Source organism: Lepisma saccharinum, chromosome 16 (assembly GCF_977018435.1).
Source record: "Lepisma saccharinum chromosome 16, izLepSacc3.1, whole genome shotgun sequence".
In the NCBI taxonomy this organism is placed as follows: domain Eukaryota; kingdom Metazoa; phylum Arthropoda; class Insecta; order Zygentoma; family Lepismatidae; genus Lepisma; species Lepisma saccharinum.
The window spans coordinates 19,107,902-19,132,196 of record NC_139244.1 but is presented as its reverse complement, the minus strand read 5'-3'; the positions used below and the strand labels follow the sequence as shown (position 1 = coordinate 19,132,196).

General features: G+C 38.3%; 1 protein-coding gene across 1 annotated transcript in view; it reads right to left on the bottom strand.

The window, feature by feature from the left end:
• Nucleotides 1–794: 794 nt before the first annotated feature.
• Nucleotides 795–24,295, bottom strand: part of amon (prohormone processing protease amontillado) — a 322,809-nt gene continuing 299,308 nt past the window's right edge. Inside the window, exons 11-14 of the mRNA XM_083137814.1 lie at nucleotides 10,710–10,943; nucleotides 8,526–8,690; nucleotides 6,969–7,086; nucleotides 795–1,273 (exon numbers count right to left, since the gene is read on the bottom strand). Coding sequence (XP_082993940.1) covers nucleotides 1,112–1,273; nucleotides 6,969–7,086; nucleotides 8,526–8,690; nucleotides 10,710–10,943 — 679 coding nt within the window. The 3' untranslated portion in view covers nucleotides 795–1,111. The remainder of the gene's footprint in view (nucleotides 1,274–6,968; nucleotides 7,087–8,525; nucleotides 8,691–10,709; nucleotides 10,944–24,295) is intronic.

Sequence of the window (24,295 nt, the reverse complement as noted above, 5' to 3'; positions counted from 1 at the left end):
TAATGCACTATATAGAATATCTACTAATGAAATAAAGGGATAGCTAGAGAACATGTCAGAAAAGTATGCTGCGTTGTTCCATACAAAGTACCACTGCAAAAAAAAAAGTACCAAGTACGATCCTCATTACGTCAAAGTAAAACCCAATAGTATGTATTTCAAAGTTGGGAGTCTTGATTGTTACTAATTTTCGTTATATAAATTAATAACACATGTGTTGTTTATTGTGCGGTATATAGTAGTCATCAAAAAAACGAAACATTGTTTCAAAATAAAGCTACATTCTATCTTTCATTTCACAAAAAAACTAACATTTTCCTCTTTACAGAAGTGTTCCATTTAAAAAATATTCTTTTTTTCTCTTTAATTTGTTCCCCTTTCTCAGTGTACTGAAAGAACAGTGTATTTGCATTGAAGAAAATACAATGTACATTGTTCTTAGTTTGTTATTTCATCTACAGGAAAAAAAAGTAGTATTTACAAATCAAAAAAGGAATTTAATACAAAACTGTTTCTTTCATATCAATTATAAGAAGCTGTTTTTTCACAATTTCACTTTGCTATTTTTAGTTTCTAGAAAATAAACTGAGGAAATATAATGACTTATTCACTAAACTGTGACGCAACATTTAGTGTAAGTTCACGCAATCTATATGTAAACCTATGTACAGTTATAAATACTTCCTTTACTACAAACAAACTACAGATTACTTCTATTATTAATGATTGACTGTTCCTTTGCTCTCGAGAAAACATTCACTTTTTTTAAAAAAAGTAGAATTGTAAATTTAAAAAAAGCAACTTACTTATTAACTCTATACAGTTGGAATATTTTTGTGCCTCTGTGATTTCTTTTTTTGTTTCACAAAATAGTTAAGTGTACAGTGTTATCACTAAGAAAGCTGTGATGGACATCAGAAATACCCATTGGTGATAATTCTAAACAGGAAAACGGTAATTTTATGCTCAAAATTAGACAACTACCTGCGTCACAGTTTAGTGAATATTTTCTTTTTGTTTTGTTTTTTGGTTAAAGTTTTTTTGTTTTGTGAAAGAATTCACATTCTTTCATATTGTTTCCTTGTTTCTTTATCGTCTGTCCATTTTTTTTTTACAATTTTTTCCGTTCTTCGTGTGCTTTCTTCACTATAGCCAGCTTAGAATGAGGGTCGGTAACTGGCAGGTCACTATATGGAGCATCTCGCGTTCCGTGAAGCATTAATGTCCATTCCTTGATGTAGCCACTCTGATGCGCCTGCGAGTTGAAGCTTATCTGCAAATAAAATAATTTAACATTTTAAAATAGCTGTTTTGAAGTTTTTCTACAAATACTAAGTCTCGATTATAAATTCAAAATTATTATCTTTTAACTGTACCATAACCAGTGGGAATGGCGTGAAGTTTCTCAAAATTATATTTACACAAAGTGTTTCCTATATATGTATGTATACAGTATGTGTGTGTGTGTAGGGGGGCGTATTTGCCCCCCTGGAAAAAAGTTTTCTCTAGCCTGAAAAAAAAAAGGCTGGATACAAGCATGCATACATATGTTATGTTAGTTACATTCATTTCGTTCGTTTAATGTTGAAAAATATTGTGGATAACCTTGCATAAAGACTAACTAATATGTAGCTTAATAAGTATTTAAGGTTAGCACAGTGAGCTACGACGCCAGGGCAGGTTCGAATCCCGACATGGACTTGGGTGTTCTTTGAGAATGTTCCTTCCTCAATTTCATCATATCATCACTCATCCTCATCTTCGCGATTAGCCAAAAGAAGCAGAAAAGCGAAGTAAAATAAACTAATTCAATCAATCAAGCATGAAACAAATTACTGATACGATAAGACTGATAGCAATGAATCAGTACTTAACAGACATAACCTTAATGATCTCAAGAAGTGAACTGGATTATTGTATTTTTGTATTGTATTTTTTATTTTCACAAATTTAGCATTGTAATCCTGTATTGTATAAATAATATAACATTAGTTAAGAGACATAGCACCATATCAGGAATGGTTGGAACATCATTAAGTATTCTAATTCGTATAGAATTGGTCAACCGGGAAGTTTAATTGGAGATGATCAAATCTATAATGCACTGTAAAAAATTACCGTAACTTTACATTGATTACTCCGTAAAACTTACAGGTTATTCACCGTAGATTCATTCTACAGAATTTTCCCCGTAAATAAGAGAACGTTCAAGGCAGTGAATCATTTTTCAGGTTGGTCATGCTGTCCTCTTGCCTTCCTTCCCTCATCCCTTTCCATATGTTCATTGACCTCATTATTGGTTTTAATGAATGAATTAATTTTAAGTACTTTATTTTAGCAAAATATCTCCATTCTCTTTATTGAAGGCTTGCCCTCTTACTTGTGACAGGTGAAAATAGCCATTGTTCTTACATTTGTATAGTTACGTTATGATTTCATTAAAGCAGGAATACGTAAACTTTTCAAATGAACTCTTATGTGTAAAAATTATTCATGTATCTAATTTATGAGAAGAAAAAAATATTATAACTGATTTTGTGCAGACAATTTAGGTAGGGAGATGCCGGAGAGGTAATTCTTACCTTCTCAGCAATTGTTCTCCAAAGTGGCATAATGTACAAATGGTTTAGGCTAAAGAATATACCCCACACAGAATGTACCCTCTCCCATCACGATTTGCTGCACACTGGAATTTTGTTACCTCTTAATTATGTTCCTGTGCAATGCTCTTGCACACTTCTGACAGTTCTCCATGTTCTTTCAAATTCAATTCTTTATTTGCCTGGGAGATGAGAGATAATGTGTTGCAACCCAGAATTGTCTGCGACTACATTTGTAACACTATACAAGAATTATTAGTACTGCACATCCACTATTAAATGTTATGGTAGATTTTTATTTTATTTTGCCGTCCCTCCTCTCAAATCTATGTTCAAATGTAAAGTAATTATTTCATTTTGCAAGGGCAATGCACTGAGTTTTATATTTTAAATTTTCTTCCCCATCACACGCTAGATTTGTGTCTGCATTTTCCAATTTCTTCAGTTCAAAAGAAATGGAAGCAATTTGCATGTAATGTTTCCATTTTGTTGTTTGCTTTGTCCTCATAAGCTGAATTTAGGAATTTACTGCACTTTTTGAAAAAAATATACTTCTTGTGTGCATCTTTGTTTATTTTATGACATTTTTATAATTTCAGGTGGTAACTTAGGAAAGAACCCATCACTCAGCAAAGTACAATTTTCCAGGCTAATATGAAGGATGCATATAACAATTAAATTTTTGTCAATAATGTTTGAAATAAAGATTACTTATTCTAAATGATCCATTATTTTTAATTAAAATCTATCCCAACGATAAATAACATCATTTAGATATCCAGCAAACCTAGTGAAGTGAGAACAGTTAACCATTAAGCCACAGAATAGCCTACTTTTTACCAGTTTCTAATTTGGCTTAATGATTATCTGCTCTAACTTCAGGAGGTCCAGTTTGCTGGGTTTTTATTTGCTGATTACACTTGATTAATAACATAAATTTGCTACATTAACACTGGATGTCAATCTAAACCAGCAATATTATGGAATAAGTGTGTGTGTGAGATGGTGTATTTGTGTGTCTATTTCTTTTTCTTTTCATATTTCCAGTCCTATTTTTCACTGTTATGTAAACACCGGTAAGCATGAAACTTACACTCCTATGTTTCAATCAATAATAACAATAATGAAACTTATACCTTGTAGTAGCAGCTATGTGCTTGGTGGAAGCATGATATCGTGTTATTCATTTCAAAACACGAGATGAATACTAAAATAGTGGTATGTTATTCGAGTATAAATGCTTTCATCTCTTTGCTTGTGTTTTAAAACTGAATATTATGCATTATGCTTTCAGGAAGCATGTATCTGCTTTGATGTGTGACCTCCTGAAAGCTTATATAGTGTCAGTGCTGAAAAATTTATCTACAGTGTTCACATTTTGTTAATAGTTCAACTGTATGGTTAATCTGTGTAGATTTAAGGGCGTGTTCTGAAGTGAGAATCATTCAAGCAGGCTCTGATTTACACTTTCTACTAGAAAAGTAAAATCCCCACTGCCCACAGGTTTCAATATTTACTACCATGGATACTAGTGAATATACATTGCAGGTTTACAAGTAAGTATTATATATTGTGATTTTTTTTATATTTTTTTTTGCAAACTACTGTATTATACAAAAGCTTAGCTAATGTATTTCAATGGCTTAAATTTATAATGTCAAAGTGATTTTAGTCACAATGAACATGTAACCTTTACAAACGCAATACATTGTGGAAAATAGCACAGAATATAGTTTTAAGCCATTAAAAGTATGTTGCTGTTAATATTGTTACAATGAAAAAACAAGAAAAGCAAAATACTGACTGTTGCTATCACAGGAAATGTTCTGTAAAATTACGGTGAAATAATAGCATCCTTCACTGTTGCTATCAAAGAAAATTTTCTGTATAATTACGGTGAAATGACAGTATCACTTACAGTACTTGAACCGTAACTGGAACGATGAAATTTCTGTAATATTACGGTGCAATATCGTTCATAATTACAGTGAAACCACTGTAATGTTACGGTGAAACCACTGGCGCCCGAGCTGCCGGTGAGGTCACCGCAAAATTACGGCTTTTTTTTTTTACAGTGTGTAATTGTAACCGCACATGCATTCATTATAATTTTCTTTATAGTTATACCTATTATAATTGGAGGATTCGGAAATTGATTAGTATCCTTAATAATCCAAGTAGTAAACTCGATTATTGTATGTTTGGTATTGTATTTATCTTCTTGGCAATTTAGCATTGCAACTTGTATTGTATAACATGTCCCATACCCATGGATATAGGTCAACGGAAATAAAGAATTTATTACTTATTATTATTATTATTATCATCTCCTCTCCCGTGTTCACCAGGTGGCAACGCCCCACGTCTGACACAAACCTCAATGCAGATAAATCTTTACAATTTGGACATTTCAAAGATAAGTTGGCAACACTGAAAACAATAATGCGAATCCTTGCAACGGACATATCTCTGAGAACAATGAAAAAAAGAAACGCCCAGGACACTCTTAAACATCGTTCTTTGGCTTGGAAGAAGGAAGGTGAAAGAAATGAAGCCATTTGCCGTTTATTATGTGAAGATCCCGAAATGACACGGTCGTCATTTTTCTTTTTATTGCCACCCTTTTTATCAAGCTATTGTTCTTGGGGTGAAATCGACATGACAGGAGACACTCACCAGATTGGAGAAAAGAAAAATGAGATGTCGGTGTTAAAAGGAAAAAAAGAAAGATTCGGAGAACCCGTACGTATCAGACAACTCTTTCAAACGGCATTCACCAATCTCCATGGCAACCTGAGAGGATATTCTTGTCCGGAGAGGCAAAATCCCTACCAATATATCTCCCTTTCATGGACCCTGAGGCAAAGTTATTGCTATCGAAGAAGAAAAATCCTGTCAAATGTGTGTGTGCGTGTTGGTGTATGTATGCTTTCGAAAGAAGCTCCTTGGCGATTTGCTTGTGTTTTATTTATTACATATTGCTTCTTATTTTTAGTGTATTTTATTGAGGATAACATCATAGTGGAATATGAGCCGTTCAAAATGTCCTGTTCACGCACACACACACATACACACAGTGCTTTTTTTTTCTTCTGGCGGTACGTAACGTTACGTAGTACAGTCAACTTTTTATGAGTGATAATAAAACTAATAACATTTTATTTCGACGAAAGAAACATGTGTGTGTGTGTAACACATAGATGCACGATCATCATTCATAATATTTTGAATTGTGCTTATTAACAAACTAATACAATAACATAACCAATTGCAACTTGCAAAATACCAGAACCATTTTTCCTATATATACGTTTACAAACAATGCAGTCAGTGGCGGCTTGTAACCATACATTCGCAATTATATAAAAAACGTGACACGTCTTTCCCATTACACTAATATTTATTGTTATTAATTATCTTTTCTCTTGTACAAATGTTTATTGTTCTTTAATCTTAATTTCTGTAATTTACCTATCACTGATAATGTCAGGATAGTGACTAACCTGTATACTTATCTTGTTAAGAGATGTTGCAATGGCAATTACGAGTGTGTTTTGTCTGGACTTTGGAAGTTCGGCCTCGGTTTTGAATAGAGTGATCAAGTTGAATTATAAGAAGTTTAATTTCTTTGAGTGACATGGATTCCTTTTTCTTATGTTAGTGCAAACTTAACTTTGATTTTTATTTGACGAACTAACAGAGAGATATTACCCCATACCCTGAGAGGCATCACGCGAATGCTTTAGAGTCTTTCATGTGAACTTATTGCTCTTTTAGTTAAATCATGTTCTTTTGACTAAAGAACGTGTCAAACGGCTGGCTCGTTTACAGACCCATGTTTACTGAGACTTTTTTGCTTCTATTATCGTGTACTTTCAACTGTGTCAGTTTGCGCTATTACTTATGATACACACTGTATAGGCTAGAATTATTGGGAATCGTTACTCAGGCCTATTTTCTCAAACGACAATATTTAGCATATCAGATTTTGGATGTAAAATCTTTATAACTTTGAACCCACCCTGAGGGTGAAATACTCCAACGGTCATTTGAAGGAAGCACATTTTTAAATTCAGCTAAAGAAATGCTTTCAGAATCGATATTCAAGCATACGATATCGATAAACTCGCATTGACCTTAAATTTCAAATTTGAATCTCCTATAAGGGCCAAATACCCCATATTTTGTGCCGAAATGGCGCCAAGGTGAAGGGTTTATCGATAATTTTTCTTCTGGAGGGGTTTAAGTGTAAATTTGGATCGGAAATACTCTAAATGCGACCTGTGTGAAAAATTGTAGGGGCTATATGTTATTACTTCTAATAAGTTCTAAGTATGCTCTAAATTCTAGATATAACTTTTCACTGACCTCTAGTGACCAGGTGCCTTGAGGGTACTCTCCCCACGTGTGTGTCGTCATGAACGGCCATTTTGTGAAACCGTCATGGCGGTCGTCATCGTTCGGCCTCCTGCTTAGAATCATGGATCTGAGGAATAAGAAAACAGTGTTACGTCACAGCTAACCACATGCCTTGTTTTCAAACTCAAGTATACAGTGCGAGCACGAACACGTTGTAACTAGCCTTAGAAAATACAGTAAAACCTCGTTAATCCGGACCCCGATAAGCTGGACTTCGCTTATTCCGGACAGGCAAAAGGCCACCAAAAAAAAGAAAGAAAAAGAAGCAGAATGCAAGGTTTTAAATGTGGCTAGAAGTCAACAAGAGAACTTCCCAAAGAAAAGGCAGTCAACCACTGATGAAATTCTGTTTCCCACAGACTTTGTACTGTACTGTATAGTGTATTTAGGCCTATGTCCTTTAAATACACCATAATAAACGTATTTTGTTGCTACAAACGGAGTTTTAAGGCACTTTCTACTGTTCTTTTAGGTTTTTTCCAGTTAATCCGGACTTTCGTTAAACCGGTCAACTTATCCCTCCCATTATTCCGGATTAACGAGGTTTTACTGTAGGTCTTTCCTGCTCAGTAGAAATTTTTATGCATCAAGAGTTCACCCAAATTAACACGTCTGTAAATTGTACACAAGCTCAAAGAGCAAAATAGACAATTACTTAAGAAGTGTTAACGTGGATTAAATTAGAATAGAAAATGTTCATCTAATCTGTACGTATTTGATTGTTACTAGGGCCTCCAGGATGGCGCAGTGGTTGCGTCGTCGGCTTGCAATCAAAGCGTTCCGGGTTCGATACCCGGTGGAGGTACATAGTGGTTCTGATCCCACCTTAAACTGTACGTTCAGTCCCGATTAGCCTTACTGTGCATAAAGTGGACTTTAAAACACCAACTCATTCAATCAGTCGATTGTTACTAGAGCCACCTACCGGATCGTTCGAACCAGTCAACCAATCATGTTTGACTCATTAATAATAAACTTAGTGACGTGCCCAAGGGGGGTCGGTGGGGTTATAACCCTTCCTTTGGCTCAGTATTCCTTAAAAAAAGAACGTCAAATGCAGGAAAAGATGGCAAAATGAGGACTGACTACCAAAAAAAGTGTACGTAACCCCTCCCTTTCGAAAATCCTGGGCACGCCACTGAATAAACTAATATTTCGTCTTTAACATGTTATTTTGTGCAAAAACGACAAGGATACATTTCTTATTCGATATTGAAAGTAATCCTACCAATTCCATCTGAAGTTATTAGCTACTGAATATTAGAAATAAAAGCCATAACATAATAATTGTAAATTGTCTTTCTTTTTTTTAAAAGAAAAAAAAGCAAATTGATTAATGACGACAATTTGAATGCTGAAATGTAAACTCAGGGTGTACAGAGCAGATATAATTTAATTGTAGCAATCAGCTGAAGATTTAGAACTGAATAACGGTAAAATGTTGAAGTGACGGCCATCTTGTGATCGACCCGCAACTACCACTTGTTGAATTGTTGTTAAGCATACCTGGTTCCCATGGGCGAAGTAAGGAATAGTTCAACATCTCCCCGTCTGGTGGCGTTGAGTGTGATCAGGGCTTGCACGTGTTCCAAGTAGTTAACCTCCGTGTCCGTTCCTTGACAGGCGTTGGTGTTGATTTTCAGGAGGACAGACCGGCTGCTGGGTATCTCTCTGTAAAAATAAAAGTACGTTTTAACAACTCTTAACTCAATGCAAGGTTAATTGAGAGCTGTATTAACATCAGTGGCAAAGAGAATACCAGATACCCCCCAGAACACATGAATGAAAAGAATTACAAGAAACTGAAAGATATACGTATATTCATTTACGTTTCATAAATATCAGTAAATATGGAATGGATATTCTCTTTTTATGCAGTATTTGCAGCCATATTTAACAACAGTGGAAGAACACATTTCATAATTCCTAACTGTACATTCAGGCAGTTGGCCAGGCGGAGGGCTAAGGGGTCTGTAGGTATATCCTACAAATATATTATTTACGAGGGATGATCGGAAAAAAAGGTTACAAAGCATATAACTGTTGTTTTATTCACTGTAACGTAACGAAAATTTATGTTTAAATTAATAACATGTTTGTCTTGTTGCGAGTTTGAGGACTTCGGATTCTGACCATGTATACCCGAGAAGCGGACATTTAAAATGGTGACTCGTCTAGAAAATTGGTCAAGACTAGAAGTGAGGGCAGTGGTGCGGTTCCTGTGGGCCAAAAACACTACACCTGCTGACATTCATAGGCAGATTGTGGAGGTGTATGGGGAGGGGACAATGTCAAGGCAAAATGTAGCGAAGTGGTGTCGTGCCTTCAAAGAAGGACGGACCAGTATTGTTAATGACAACCCTGGACACAGCGGTAGGCCCAGTACCTCAACCACTGACGTGAACTGTGCTCTTGTGGATGAGTGTATTCGTGAGGACAGAAGAAGAACATTACGCTCAATATCAGCTGAGCTGGGACTACCATTTGGTTGGCTGGCCACCATTATCTGACAAGTGATGATGTCAAAAGAGCTGCCTCACTGTGGCTACGAGAACTTGACGCGGATTTCTGTGCAACCGATATGGAAAGCCTCATGTACCGTTGTGACAAATGCTTGAACAAAAAAGGTGATTACATCGAGGACTAGTGTTGAGTGCCGTCCATCATCAGGTGTGTTGATCTTCCAGCTATGTCTAACACATAAGCCATAATAGGCTTTGTAACCTTTTTTTCGATCATCCCTCGTACATAGTGTACAGTGGTAATTAATTTTACTTCCTTAGCAGGATTAAACACCTTGTATAATAAGTTGTAATATAGTAAGAAATTTATCATCAGGGCTTCTACACTCCTAACTTTTTCGCCTATAGATGGCGGCTGCTGACACCCCCCCCCCCCCGAAATATAATCCTGGCTAAGGGCCTGTGTGCATTGATAAGAGTGTACCGAGCTCTAAATTGTATGTTTTACAATATTGCTAATTCTAATTAAAAAGAGAGGTACAGTTTATTAGATTAAATGCATTATACTAAATTAGTATACAGTGCATAACACAATAACTAGTAATGAACAACACGTATAACCAATTAAACAGAGGCAACTGTATAGCTTCTAACTAAATATATTTCATACCTTAGATAAAAGCTTATATAGGCTAAATACTCTTTAAAAGGGTATTGAACATGTTTTTCGATAAAAATAACGCAATTTCAGTATTAATGATGTTTATAATTTTACCGTTTATTTTTTTAAAAACAAAGAATGAATGCGGTCAGGGGCGTGATGCTGATCACATCACCCCCACTCACGACCGGATCAAGAAAGTGTGGGGCGTTACCCCCACACCCCCTATACGCCTTCATGGCGTGGTGCTATGCACAGGGGAACACTTTACTTTATATATATATATATATATATATATATATATATAAATACTTCATAATTCTATTAAATATAATGAATATATAGCAATCCTCATTCTTTCAACTTCATTTCAAGCGAAAATATTACTGGTTTTCGAGAATGTGATTCGTATTTCAAAATGGCGGAGTGTCGGGTCGGGCATCTTCCCATCTTGCTTATATGAGCATTATTTGATGCCTTGAGCCGATGTGTAACGATCTTTCCCGTAGCAGAAGGAACAAGCAAAAACACTATAAGCGCAGTCATGGTTATTTTGCATTTACTTACTGAACCTCCGAAACGGTGCCGGCCTCGCAATGGTATCTGGCTGGCACCGTCTTCCACTGCTTGGCCAGCGCCACCATGGCGCCTGCGTCCAGGACCCCGAACCCGAAGAGATGGTTGAATTCCAGTCCAACGCCGTTCATGGTCCAGTGGAAGCGCCCCTTCGCATCGAAGAGAGAGTTCCTTTTAGATGTCAGCACTGTCAGATGCTGGATGTCCCGCCAGTTGAGTTGCGTGCTGAAACGAGACACATGCATTAGAAATGGAAGAAAAATGGCCAATATACTGTTTCTAGAAATAAGGTGTATTTGGGAAAAAATTGAGGACTAAAAGTGGTAAACGTTTTAAGTGCCAAAAGCGAAAGTGTTGGGAAATCGCATCGTTCCGCACATCAGCCCGTAAGAACGTGTACACTAGTGACCTCTTTACACGCCCTTTGAACTACTTAGAGGGCTACCAGCCACTTTTCACGTTTACCACATTATAAAGCATGGCACATTTCACAGTTTAACGTGGAACACGGTGTTTAAATTATTGTGGCACTTACAACGTTTACCAATTTTAGTCTTTAATTACTAACGTAATCCAGGTTAATCATGCGGGTAGTTTTGCCAGGGAATTTCTTTGCCGGTGACTGTACAAAAAAGTCAACGTGTATATATACAGGGTGATTCTGAATTCCTATTACACACTTCTAGAGGTTGTAGAGGGAACTTGTAGATCAAGTTTTGATAAGGAACCTATGTCCGGAAACGTACAGTTTTGGTACTACACAGATGACAAGATCACATAATTTCACATCTCCGTCATCATCTAATCGGGCAAGAATGGTATGTGATGGAGTGAAACGATGCGGAAAACACTTTGCATACAGACGTTGCGCAGCTCTACCATTCCGTCCAGCTTCGCCGTAAATTAACAACATGTCGGTGTTCTCGGCAAACGTGTATTCAACCATACTGTACTGCACAGACGCCGACTTCATGGGGCTTGAGGGGCTCGAGCCCCCCAATGTTAACGATGTGGGGGCAGAGCCCCCCAAATAATTAAAGACTGAAATTGGTAAACGCTGTAAGTGCCACAATAATTCAAACACCGTTTTCCACGTTAAACTGTGAAATGTGCCATGCTTTATAATGTGGTAAACGTGATATGTGGCTGGTAGCCCTTTAAGTAGTTCAAAGGTCACTAGTGTGAACGTTCTTACGGGCTGATGTGCTGAACGATGTGATTTCCAAACACTTTCGCTTTTGGCATTTACAATGTTTACCACTTTTAGTCCTCAATTTTGCTTAAGAGGATCTAATGTATTATTTTGCTTCTCTTGTAATGTTTACTCTGGATTGCGCGAAATGAACTTAACTTTAAATACACATTTGAAATGTTCTAGACCAGACCATCAAGTTTGGGGCGCTGAAACGCTAAACCATCAACTTTGGGGGGGGGGGGCTATGACCACAGACAGCAAAACACATGACTTATTACTATATACTAAGTATGTAATTATGAGTATTGTTAAAATTTTTACTAAAAAGAGTTTCAAAGGACGATGTGCATGAAGTAGGGTAGTGGATGGGACGTTCGGGCTACAAATGGCTCTCACATGACATTCAGAACGAGATCATTGATATATTAGGGAGATCTGTTTTGCGTTCCGTGGTAGCAGATATTAAATCTCGGGAATATTTACCTATTATGGTTGACGATACTTGTGACATATCCATCCGTGGACAATTAATATTCTGCATTCGAACTGTAAATAAAATTTTGATATTTTTGAGGAATTCATGGGTTTTTTATGAGATTCCGAACACTGAGGCCAAAACTTAAGAAAGGGAGAGAGTGATCAGTGATCAGAGCCCCCCCAATAATTTTGACAAGTCGGTGCCCCTGCTGTACTGTCCTCCGCAAGGACTGAATAGCAATTGACGTGAAGGTCGAAGCACACCGGATTGTAAACAGAGGACGTTGGAAGCAGCACACATGACATCAGGTGACTGAAGACGTCGAACTCCGACAATGTGGGTTGTCTACCGTGAAGCGGGAAATGTGAAATTATATGATCTTGCCATCTGTGTAGTACCGAAACGATACGTTTCCGGATATGTGTTCCTTATCAAAACTTGATCTACTAAGTCCGCTCTACAACCTCTAGAAGTGTGTAATAGGAATTCTGATTCACCCTGTATAGTCAACTTTATGCACAGAAAGACTAATCGGGACTGAACCTACAGTTTCAAGTGGAATCCTAACCATTATGTACAGCCACCGACAAAAAAGTGTGACACCTTGATCCTGACATACTGCCTTCCCAGCTATGAGTTGTGTGTGTTGTCTAACTTCAACAGCAACTTTTCAACATGAAGCTCTGCTATCGCTGCAGAGTTAAGCAATGCACAGGAGGGAAGTTAATACTTCAGAATGTAGGTGTACCGTTCTTAATTGCTGGTGGCCGTACTTTCACCGGGGATCGAACAACGGACATTTTGATTACAAGGTGACAGATTTACCACTACTCCTACAGTCCCTAGAGTTGAAAGTGGGATCCTAATTACTATGTGCCTCGACCAGGGATCGAACCGGGAACCCTTTGATTACGCCATTAGGGATATCGACGGCTCAAGGTACACACATACAGTATACAGGGTGTCTATAAAGTCACTTAACATTTCTGCATGAACAGGATTTATGGTAAAAAATACAATATGTACTGAAACATATATCACAGTACGACACAAAATCAGTATAACTCAATGTGACCACCCCTCAAGTCTAGGCACAAATGCCAACAATCCACCAAAGCCCGAAACACCTTCTCCAACATAGCTTGTGTAATCTCAGCAACTGCGGCCGTAATGTGTTGTTTCAACTGGGCTATGCTGTGGATCCTCAACCCGTACACCTTGGACTTGATAAACCCTCAAATGAAAAAGTCTAATGGGGTCAGATCGAGGGGGGGACTTTCCGTTGCGAGACACGACCAATCCATCTACCGGTGAAAAATTCGTTTAGGTGATCACGAACGATGATGGCAGAAGGGGGTGGTGCCCCATCCTGTTGGTGCATAGTAAGAAGCTTGGTGTGCCCCAATCCACCGTGCTGTGAGCCGCAGTTGGTAGATGCTGGGATTATGGATACTGAGTCGCGTGGTCGTTGCGGTGGGGCTACGTGTGATCGCGTCCTGTACATTTTCCACAATTTGTGGTGTTATGGCTGGCCTATCAGGACGTTCTTCATCTTCAACACTACCTATTCACTTGAATTTGTTGACCAGGTTCTTAATGGCCAGCCTGGTGGGGCCTGGTTTTCTGAATTTCCGAGTGAAGTCCGTCCGCACCTTTTCATGCGTCATTTCACGCAGACGAGCACAAACAACGGCTATTCTCTCTTCTATAGAGTACATTTTATCAGATCACTTGGAAAAAAGAAAAGATTTGTTATTAGTTCATTGAAATGTTAAGTGACTTTATAGACACCCTGTATTGCGGTAAGCTCTGCTTCGGTGACATGACCACTAATATTCTCTCTTTTCCACCCTACCCTTTTTTCTCCTTACTTCTTCCTCTGATTCTTCCTTCTCTCTCTCCCTCTATTTCACTTTTCTATGTCCTCCTTCCGCTGTTTAAATCCCTCATTCTTCCTTTCTCTCTCTCTTTCCCTCTATTTCATTTTCTATGTCCTCTTTCCTTCTTCCTTTCTCTCTCTCTTATTTGTCTTTCTTTTTCATCCGATGTCTTTCTGTCTTACTACTTCTGTTTCTCTTTATCCCTCTACCTGTGTGAGGTTATTGTTATTTGGGTGGGCTAAGATATTTCACAGTAGGCCATAACCACCTTCGCCCACCCGGTGGCGACGCCCCTGTTAGGCAGAAACTGAGGGAAAAGGAAACGTAAGAGGAAAGTAAGAAGAGGTGTATATATAAGAAAAACGGAGAAAGTAAATTACAGACTACAAAACAGACGCATTGGAAGAACATAACATTTTAGAGCTCTCGACACGAAAACAGTCCAGTCAAGGTCACGCCACCCCCCTACAGTGTTGCCAATAAGCAACAATTTCAACCGACGAAATCAACCGCATACGCACAAAGCGCGAAGTGTTGACTGAGCAGCAGTGATGTGCGTCTACGCGTAAACAACGATAGTCTACATTCTACACGTAGACTATTTTATACACGTAGATTACGTAATCTATGTAAACAACATGGCGAAAGATGATAACTTAGCAAAGGGTGCTGGAATTAAAACAAAATTATACTGCGTATCAGTTGCTGATGTGTCAGGATAACTTTTCATCCTCTTTCTTCCAAATTTGAACAATTTCTCACCTAGGAAGAAACCTAATATAGGAAATATTCTAGTGCTTTATGGGGAAAAGACCACTCTTGGCTCACGACTGCCATCTGTTGTTGTTTTCTGCACACTATTTTTCTTCTTCCATAGTTGATGATAGAAGAGAAGAGGAATTTTGTTGTAAATAGGATTCTTTTCATTTTGTTAGGAACCAATATAGTTGAATATGTCACTTTCCTTTCATGAAACCCTTGAAAATTAATTTTAATGCACTTTACGTAGTCTATGTAAACTACAACCCAATGTAATCTACGGGTAGACAACGCATGTAGACGTAAACTTATAGTCTACGGCACATCACTGCTGAGGAGGCAAGGGGAAGCTCCGAACCTGACAGGGCTGTTTTCGTGGCGAGAGCTATAGTAGAAATGAAGACATTACTGACGTTGGGAAGGGGGGGGGGGCAGAACTCCCTTGAGCCTCCTTGAGGGTGCCCATGATCAAGCGCTAAAGAAAGTTTAACATTACATCCTTCGTTCTAGTATAAGTTAGGAACATTATTTGCTGGCAGATTTCAATTTGATCGAAAAAAAAAATACGTGTTAGATAGAGATGTCTGTCTATCATCAAATAAAACTGTCTTACAAGGAACCAACAAATAAAAATCGCGTTTCCCTTGTTAATTACGTGTATTCATTACCATACCAGACCTGAGGTTCAATCACCATTTAACCTTCTGACAGAGTAAGTCACAAATAATTAAGCGATTCTCCATTAATCGCAGCGCGGCATTAAAATCGTCCCATGATTGGCTGCGTTAGGGAAAGCAAAAAAAGAAGAACGACAACGCAACATCTGGTGGCCGGACTGAAAATATGTTCATTAAAACTGCTATCACGAAACGAGATGTTCATATGTTTCGGTGATCTGATTTGCAGGCAGGAAATACGTCTAGCACCGCGTTATTTCATCATTATTCTTGTTTCTCCACAGATACAACTCTTGATACGGAACGTCAAACAATTTTATATATACGAGGACAGTTTGAAAAGTCTGTAAATTAATGAACTTACTGTTTTTTACATATATACGAGTAAATAGAGCCATAAATGTGCATGGTACGTTTTATACAATACAATTTCTTGTTATCTCATGTCTATATCTGGTATATTAATACATTTAGTGCTTCATGATTCTGCATATGCAAAAAGCAAGGTCTCCCCAAAGGTGTAGTGGTAACGTCGTCACCTTGTAATCAAGGGGTCCCGGCGAGACACGTAGTGATTCAGATTATACTTTGAATTGTAGGTCCAATCCCAATTGGCCTTTCTGTGCGTAAAGTGGGCCACGAAACAATTCATCCACAGCATGTAGAAAAGCAATTCTCTAGGTAAAATAGAAAAGTATTACTTACAGGTCAACATCACTAAGTTGATAATTTGACCGTGATGTTTATTTGACTAAATTATTGTCACTTTCGAATGTCTTTTTTGCAACATACTAGGAAGTTAATAGGAGAAGATATGTAAAGGCGAAGCTGCTGCCATCTGTACGTCAATTCGTGAAGTATGAATCAAATATATACTAATTCTATTTTGAGCTGTTTTTAATTGCATTATGGCTTGGATAAACCCGAATATAGCTTGAACTAAATACCTCACCAGGTGGCTTTTGACATACGAATTGCAGCCTATCGTAGGTGGTCTATAATACCACCACGAGGCATAATTGTTCCTTTCATTAACTCGCGATGTGAATCCAATTGCGGTGACCGAACTCGTTTCATTGTGGTAATCTGGTTTGGAAGCATGATCCATCAAAATTATAGTAATTATCTGTTAGTTTCATATTCACCAACCGCTTCTTCGGCAAAAGGGAGCAGAATCTATTTTTAAGCCACTTTGATTGTTACGGTACGGATAAACAAGCCTATTGCTAATTAGCGCAAGTCACATGACTCTCGTTAGTGGGTTGGCTGCATCGTCTTTATTTACGAAGGGAATTGGAAACAGTTTCCAGTAATTACCAAGAGCTACAATGGAGAATTTCTGCAATGTTGCCAGGCCAAAAGGGAACTTTCCAGTTTGGCTTAGTAATTGGCCAACTTGAGTGTGACTTGAACGAATTAAAGTTAAAGTTGTTTATACTTGCGTTAATCTAAACACCATAAAAAAGATTGGTTTACTAGATTTTCTAGCAATAACTAGTTTTGCTTATCTAGATTTTCTTCTTTAGGTGGCGTGGGTGGTTTCAGGTGGGCGTTCGCCCTCATGTCCCCCCTCTGCCGTCGTCGCTGCCTCGAGTAGCTTGAGTGAATTTAAGGAATTAGTGCAATGTTGCAGGGTCATGTACGGGGCCCTACTAGACCCATACCAGACAACAATGGAACATATATAAGAACTAAAACGGCCGACAACTTTGCCCTAGAGAACTTGTGTTTCTCATTCAACGATGACTTTGCCCTGGACAATTACAATCTTGCTCAGTCAATGATGACTTTGCCCTAGACAACTACAATCTTGCTCAGTCAATGATGACTTTGCCCTGGACAACTACAATCGTGCTTAGTCAACGATGACTTTATCCCAGAAAACTACAATCTTGCTCAGTCATCGAAGACTTAAAACTACAATTTTGCTTAGTCAAGGACAGCTTTGTTCTAGAGAACTGCTAATTTGCTCAGTCAACGACGATTTTGCCCTAGACAACTACAATCATGCTTAGTCAACGATGAATGCACAGTCGAGAACTACAATCTTGCTCAATCAATGATGACTTTGCCCTAGACAACTACGATCTTGCTCAGTCAACGATGACTTTGCCCTAGACAACTTCTATTTTGCTCAGTCAACGAGGAATTCACCCTAGACAACTACAATCTAACTCAGTCAACAATAACTTTGCCCTGCACAACTACAATCTTGCTCTCAATGATGACTTTGCCCTAGACAACTACATTCTTGCTTAGTCAACGATGACTTTAACCCAGATAACTACAATCTTGCTCAGTCATCGACAACTTAAAACTACAATTTTGCTTAGTCAACGACAGCTTTGTTCTAGACAACTGCTATTTTGCTCAATCAACGACTTCTTTGCCCTAGACAACTATAATCATGCTTAGTCAACGATGAATTCACCGTAGAGAACTAGAATCTTGCTCAATCAATGATGACTTTGCCCTAGACAACTACAATCTAACTCAGTCAACAATGACTTTGCCTTAGGCAACTACAATCTTGCTCAGCCAACGACGACTTTGCCCTAGACAACTGCAATTTTGTTCAGTCAACGACGACTTTACCATCGACAACTACAATCTCACTCAGTCAACAACGACTTTGCCATAGACAACTACAATCTAACTCAGTCAACGACAACTTTGCCCTAGACAACTGCTATTTTGCTGAGTCAACGACTTTGCCCTTTAAAACTCCAAACTTGCTTAGTAGACTACAACTGACTCTTAGGCAACTACAATCTTGCTCAGTCAACCATAACTTTACCCTACACAACTACAATCTTGTCCAGTCAACAACTTTGCCCTAGACAACTGCTATTTTGCTCAGTCAACGACGACTGTACCCTATACAACTGCAAAGTTTCTCAGTAAACTATAACTGACTGTTAGACAACTTCAATCTTGCTCAGTCAACGATGGCTTTGCCCTAGACAACTACAATCTTGCTGTCAACGATGACTTCACCGTAGACAAATACAACCTTGTTCAATCAATAACCACTTTGTCTTACACAACTACAATCTAACTCAATCAACGATGACTTTGTCCTAGAAAACTGTAATATTGCTCAGTAAGCTACGACCGAGGCCTTGACAAGCATGATCTTGCTCGGCAAACTATAACTTGGACGTATATAACTAATACATATGTTAGTAAAGTACGAACGACGTCACACAAAAAAATATGGGGCTATTATGACTGGAGCTTCCTTCGTGGTTCTTTTAGGTCACGATATGATGATATTTTTAACGAAGACCACGAACGTTTCTTCCTACTTTCCTTTCCCTTCTGTATCTACCATCTTCTCACCTACCCGCCGCGGTTAACCAAATCGAAAGCTACAAAACACATTGGTAGAAGACTTCTGTTGCTATATGCAGATGATATTTCACCATGGATTCCCGTAAAGCCGCCATTGACGCAGGACTCTTTCACATTTGGCCAGAATAGCAGCTGACACAAACTTCATCGACCGACTGAGGCGTACTTTGAACTTCTGAAAGATGGAGGGTGTCGCCCCCTTTGACATTTACGGAAGTGTCCATGTGACCTAAGGGAACACAAACTCCATCACCGTAAGGTCAGTCTGAGATGCCTTTGTCCAACACCAATCAACTTCCGAGATTCAATTTACGAACGTCGAGTGGGTTGTCATGAAGATGGAGGGCAACAATATAGAAGAAGGCCATTGTTCACGTCTTTGAGCTTGTCCCATAATAATTATCGTTTCAGGAGTACAGATGCTCCACTTCAGCACACTATATATTGCGATGAGAAAACATCTCTGATTGATTGAATTCCTTTCTTATATTTCGATTTTTGTGCCACTTTTGACTAATTTGCGAAGATGGGGATGAGTGATGAAATTGATGAATGGACACTCACAAACATCCATGCCCAGGCCGGGATTCAAACAAGGGATTCCTGGTTAACATCTCTGGATGTTATGCATTTGCAGATTGGGAGGGAGGGGATCCAAACACGGTATCATCACCTCTAACGGATTGATTGATTAATGTTACTTGCCATTTCTGCCACTTTTGGATAATCGCGAAGATGAGGATGAGTGATGATATAATGAAATGGACGAAGTGACAAGCACACATATATGGAAAACACCCAACAGGAGTACCACAAAAGATTATACTGGTTCGGAGTCCGCACGCCAGAGCCTTGTTAGTTTTCAAACTGAGTCCAAGGTTTACTACGAGGTGAGAGGTTGGCATCCGGTTGTCCTTGGTTATTGATTTGTTGTTTTAAGTCCACTTTATGCACAGTAAGGCTAATTGGGAATGGACTTACAGTTTAAAGTGGAATCGGAACCACTATGTGCCTCCACCGGGTTTCGAACCCGGGTTGTCCTTGGAATGACAGAATTCAATATCTATTCAAAACAAGCAATAAATATGTTGACATTAAAAATCAATAATTTACATTATCCATTGCACATTTTTAAATAAAATATCAAAGAAAGAGAACATTTTGAATGATTTTGGGAAGGAAAATTAACGACATAAGACCCTTAATAGGTATGCATTAAGAAATGGGCATTTACACAAGAACATTTTAATTGATTGGTTTGGATTATTTCGTTTTTCTGACACTTTTAGCTAATCGCTAAGCTAAATAGGCACTTGGAAGCAACCCGGAGGGTTGGAGGCTAAACGACCGGAGAGTGGTGCTGATTACATCAGCTTCACAAATGATGAATGTGTAGGAACCTCCACACACTCTCATATCCCTTCACGGCAACTTGTGTGTGTGTGTGTGTGTGTGTCTGTGTATAAGGTAAAGTTTCCCGTGCATGTAACACCGTGCCATGAAGGTGCATTTAGAGGATGTAGGGTCCCACATATTCCCGATCTAAGTCATTTTGGAGGTGATGTGATCAGCACCACGCTCCGACCGCCTTTACCCCCAAGGTTTGCTCCCAGGTACACATTGAATTGTGGCTGGGTGAGCCCCAGCGTCGCTTTATGCGGGGACAAGGCCGGAAAAATTCCGACCTTTGATCACCCATCCTGGGAATCGAACCACGTCTCCCGCGTCGCAGTCAGACGCACTAACGACTAGACCACCTTGGCTCTTTTTATATATATAATGCCTGAGCCTTATTCATGCCTATAAACAGAGTTTGTCGAATATACTGCTCAATTACCCAATACGAAATTGTATCAGATTTCCCAGCCTCGGTTTGGCCTACTCGCAGTACAACCCTTTAACGACCGACAAGCGGAAATTTTACCGTCGAAAGGTAAACGAGGGAACCTTATGGAGTTGGAAAATAAAGGATCCTTCAGGATCGATATGCCCCGTTACGTCCATTAAACTGAATTCGGAGCGACATAAAACACAACGGGGGAGGATGTGGGAGTCTTTAATATCGGCGACTAGGCTGGCGCTTGAAACACGATACGTCGTGAAATTTCCCTCGTAATTCGAAGCTCGGAGACGTTCATTTCTGTTGTGCGGAAAAGTTGTGCCATGATTTCTTGTCGTTAGATAAGCAGGTAGGTTCTGTCACGTACACAAACTGCGTTGCTTTTCTTTGAAATAAAGGACCATAGATGGCAGCATGCAAGAGGAACAACGGTTATAAAAGATGCTGCATAAATAAGTTTGGAAAGTGGGTAAGAGATGGCACCACCCAGGAGAACTTATACGATTGTAAATAGAGACAACGGAAAGAGCAGATGTGATGAAATAACGATTGTATATATTAATACTAATTATAAGGAAATAAATAAATAAGTTTAAAATAATAACAGGATATAAATAAGGAGAAAAGGGGAATTATCATTCAGTAATGACATAAGCGATTAATATACAAAAGTAAAGAAGTCGAATTGTAATTACGATTCCGGGTCTTTTTCGGTTCCCACGAACTGAGAGTTTCGTGTGGCTTTTGGGTTGTTTTTTCCCAGGTGTAGCGCCATCTCACGGCAGCACCCAAGCACTTTTGGTAGGCGCATCTATTGCAGCTCCAAGTTAAGGTTAGTGCCGGCCAGGCGGCGATCTTTAACTAACCCCTTTCTCTTTGTTTGTCTGGGAGATCGATTTTCTTAATATTTACGTCAATTTGGATAAGATCGACAAAGAAGCCCAGAGAAGAAAAAATACACAATATGTAATAATTACAAGAAGAAGCAGCATTAGTAATTACAAGAAGAAGAAGCCTTAGTAATTACAAGAAGAAGGTGACTTAGTAATTACAAGAAGGAGAAGCCTTAGTAATTACAAGAAGAAGAAGCCGTAGTAGTAATAAGAAGAAGATGCCTTATTAATTACAAGAAGAAGAAGCCTTAGCAATAATAAGAAGAAGCATTAGCCAATACAAGAAGAAGAAGCTCAAAGAAGAAGATTGGCTACAATTAATAAGAAATAAAAATAGAAGAAAAATATTGTATGAAAAGATTGCCAAAGTTATCTAATATTTGTATATAATTATTCAAGAATATATTACGAATTGTACCCTCCGTAGTGTTTCTTTCCATATATTCGTAGCGTTAGTCACCCTGATCTGTGCCCAGAGGTATCTCATTGTTTCTACCCTGTGCTAAGCTGGCAGATGCTCACGTGAGAGGACGTGGCAGTACAGAAAGCAATAGAGTACTGCAGGAAGAGAGGATTTCGTTCGAGCGCCAAATAGTTCGCACGGACGACGCTAGGTAGCGTACGGAAGCGAGAGCTTCTTCGCTCGAGCGAATAACGCTCGAACAGGCAAAACGAGCGATGTACGTTCGAAGTATAACGTATAACGTCATTTGTCTGTGGTTATTGGTCCTCAAATATAGATCGTTAAGTGGAAGACGTAGTAAAATTGAAACTTAAGTAAACATAGACATTATCTTCAGTACACTACTGCCCCCTTAATATCCAGATAACATTTTTTTCACATGAAACAAAGACCAAAAAGTTGGTGAGCTTCTCGCTCTCCCTCTAATTAACTTTTCGTTTATTAGTTAGCACAGAGTTGAAATCTGGAGTTGATTTCAACAAACAACCACAATAGGCAGACAATTTTATCTCTGGACATACGCTTAACATCGCTTTATTCTTTCAGAGAACATATTTTTTAAATAAGATTTGCAGATTCAAATGTAAAAACGCAACCAGTCAGACAGTTACGTTGAAATGAAGAATAGCATCGTGTTTCACGTGAAATTCTAGCCCGTGTTAATATGTCACATAGCCATTTTTTTTAAAAATGAGGGTGAATCCAAGATGGGAGACTACAAGATGGACGGGGTTTTCCACACTTATGAACCACACACACACATAATATGGTACATGTCGATCATGCCCCACATTTTTTTTCAAAAATTATCTGATGTTAATTTAGTCCGATCACGGAAAGGAAATCCCGAAATAGACATTATTTCGGCAACCGATTTGAACAACCAATCAGAGATAGGGACGGCACAAGAATGCCACCCATAACGACATGCTTAATGTGCACAGATCAATTTAAACATGGTAACGTGATGAGAACAATTAAAAAATCGAGGTTAGAGTTAGACCTGAGACTTTTGAAGAATTTGATCGGATGAAATTAAAACTGGAGATGAAAGCTACGAATAGGAGAGGCTGAAAACTTCTTGCAAGAAGAATCCCAGCTGTTAATAACTGGCTAGTAAACAGTGTTGCCATGATACATATACTACCGTCTTATGATTTCAAACATAACAACGAAAGAAAACTAGTTAAAATATGATATTAGACTGGCTTCGAGAAATCAGTGTTGTCAACCTTACACATAAAAGATTCACGTCCGCATAATATGAAACGGAGGTAACAAATATCCGAGAATATTTACACAAAATACTATCGTATACGTCATATGAAAATTTAATGCTTCTTTCCGTTAAGATTATAACTATAAATATGGGGACAACACTGTACGGATATATATGATGCGCGTTTCAAACTCAAGGGTCACTCTTAAAACAAAAACTTGTCAAACTAGATAATACATATTGCAACTAATATATTTAGATGATACTTTATAGAAACTACTAATCCAATAGAAAGACTAAAGTACAGAAAATATGAAATATATATGCTTACAATATAAACACTTATTGTAATGTAAATACATATATGAAACTGATACCAATACCTCTTTCCTTTCATCACTTGTTCATTTCAACAAAGATAAAGCCAAGCACTATTGCTTGAACAGTAAAATTGGTGGGCGAAACGTGTTTTAGAAAAGTTTCTTTATCCACGGAAATATATATATAGCCTTCAAAGCTTACAGAGTGTAAGTGCCTTGAAGGAATAATTTTTTAAGTATGTTGGTCCAGCGGCTGTTAGCAACTTCTTTGGCGTATTGCTTCAATTCTTGAGACTTTCAATGGGTAAAGAAAAGCGACGATGATGGACAATTTGCTTGATAGTTATGCATCCCACTGTACTACGTCGAGGAATCGAAGAAGAGATCCCAGTTTCCAATGAAATTCTCTGTGGATTGAAGAATTAACATCATTTGTCGAATTGTGGTTTGTTTTCTCAAGATAACAATTTGCTAGTCTTCTCTCCCCCCCCCCCCCCCA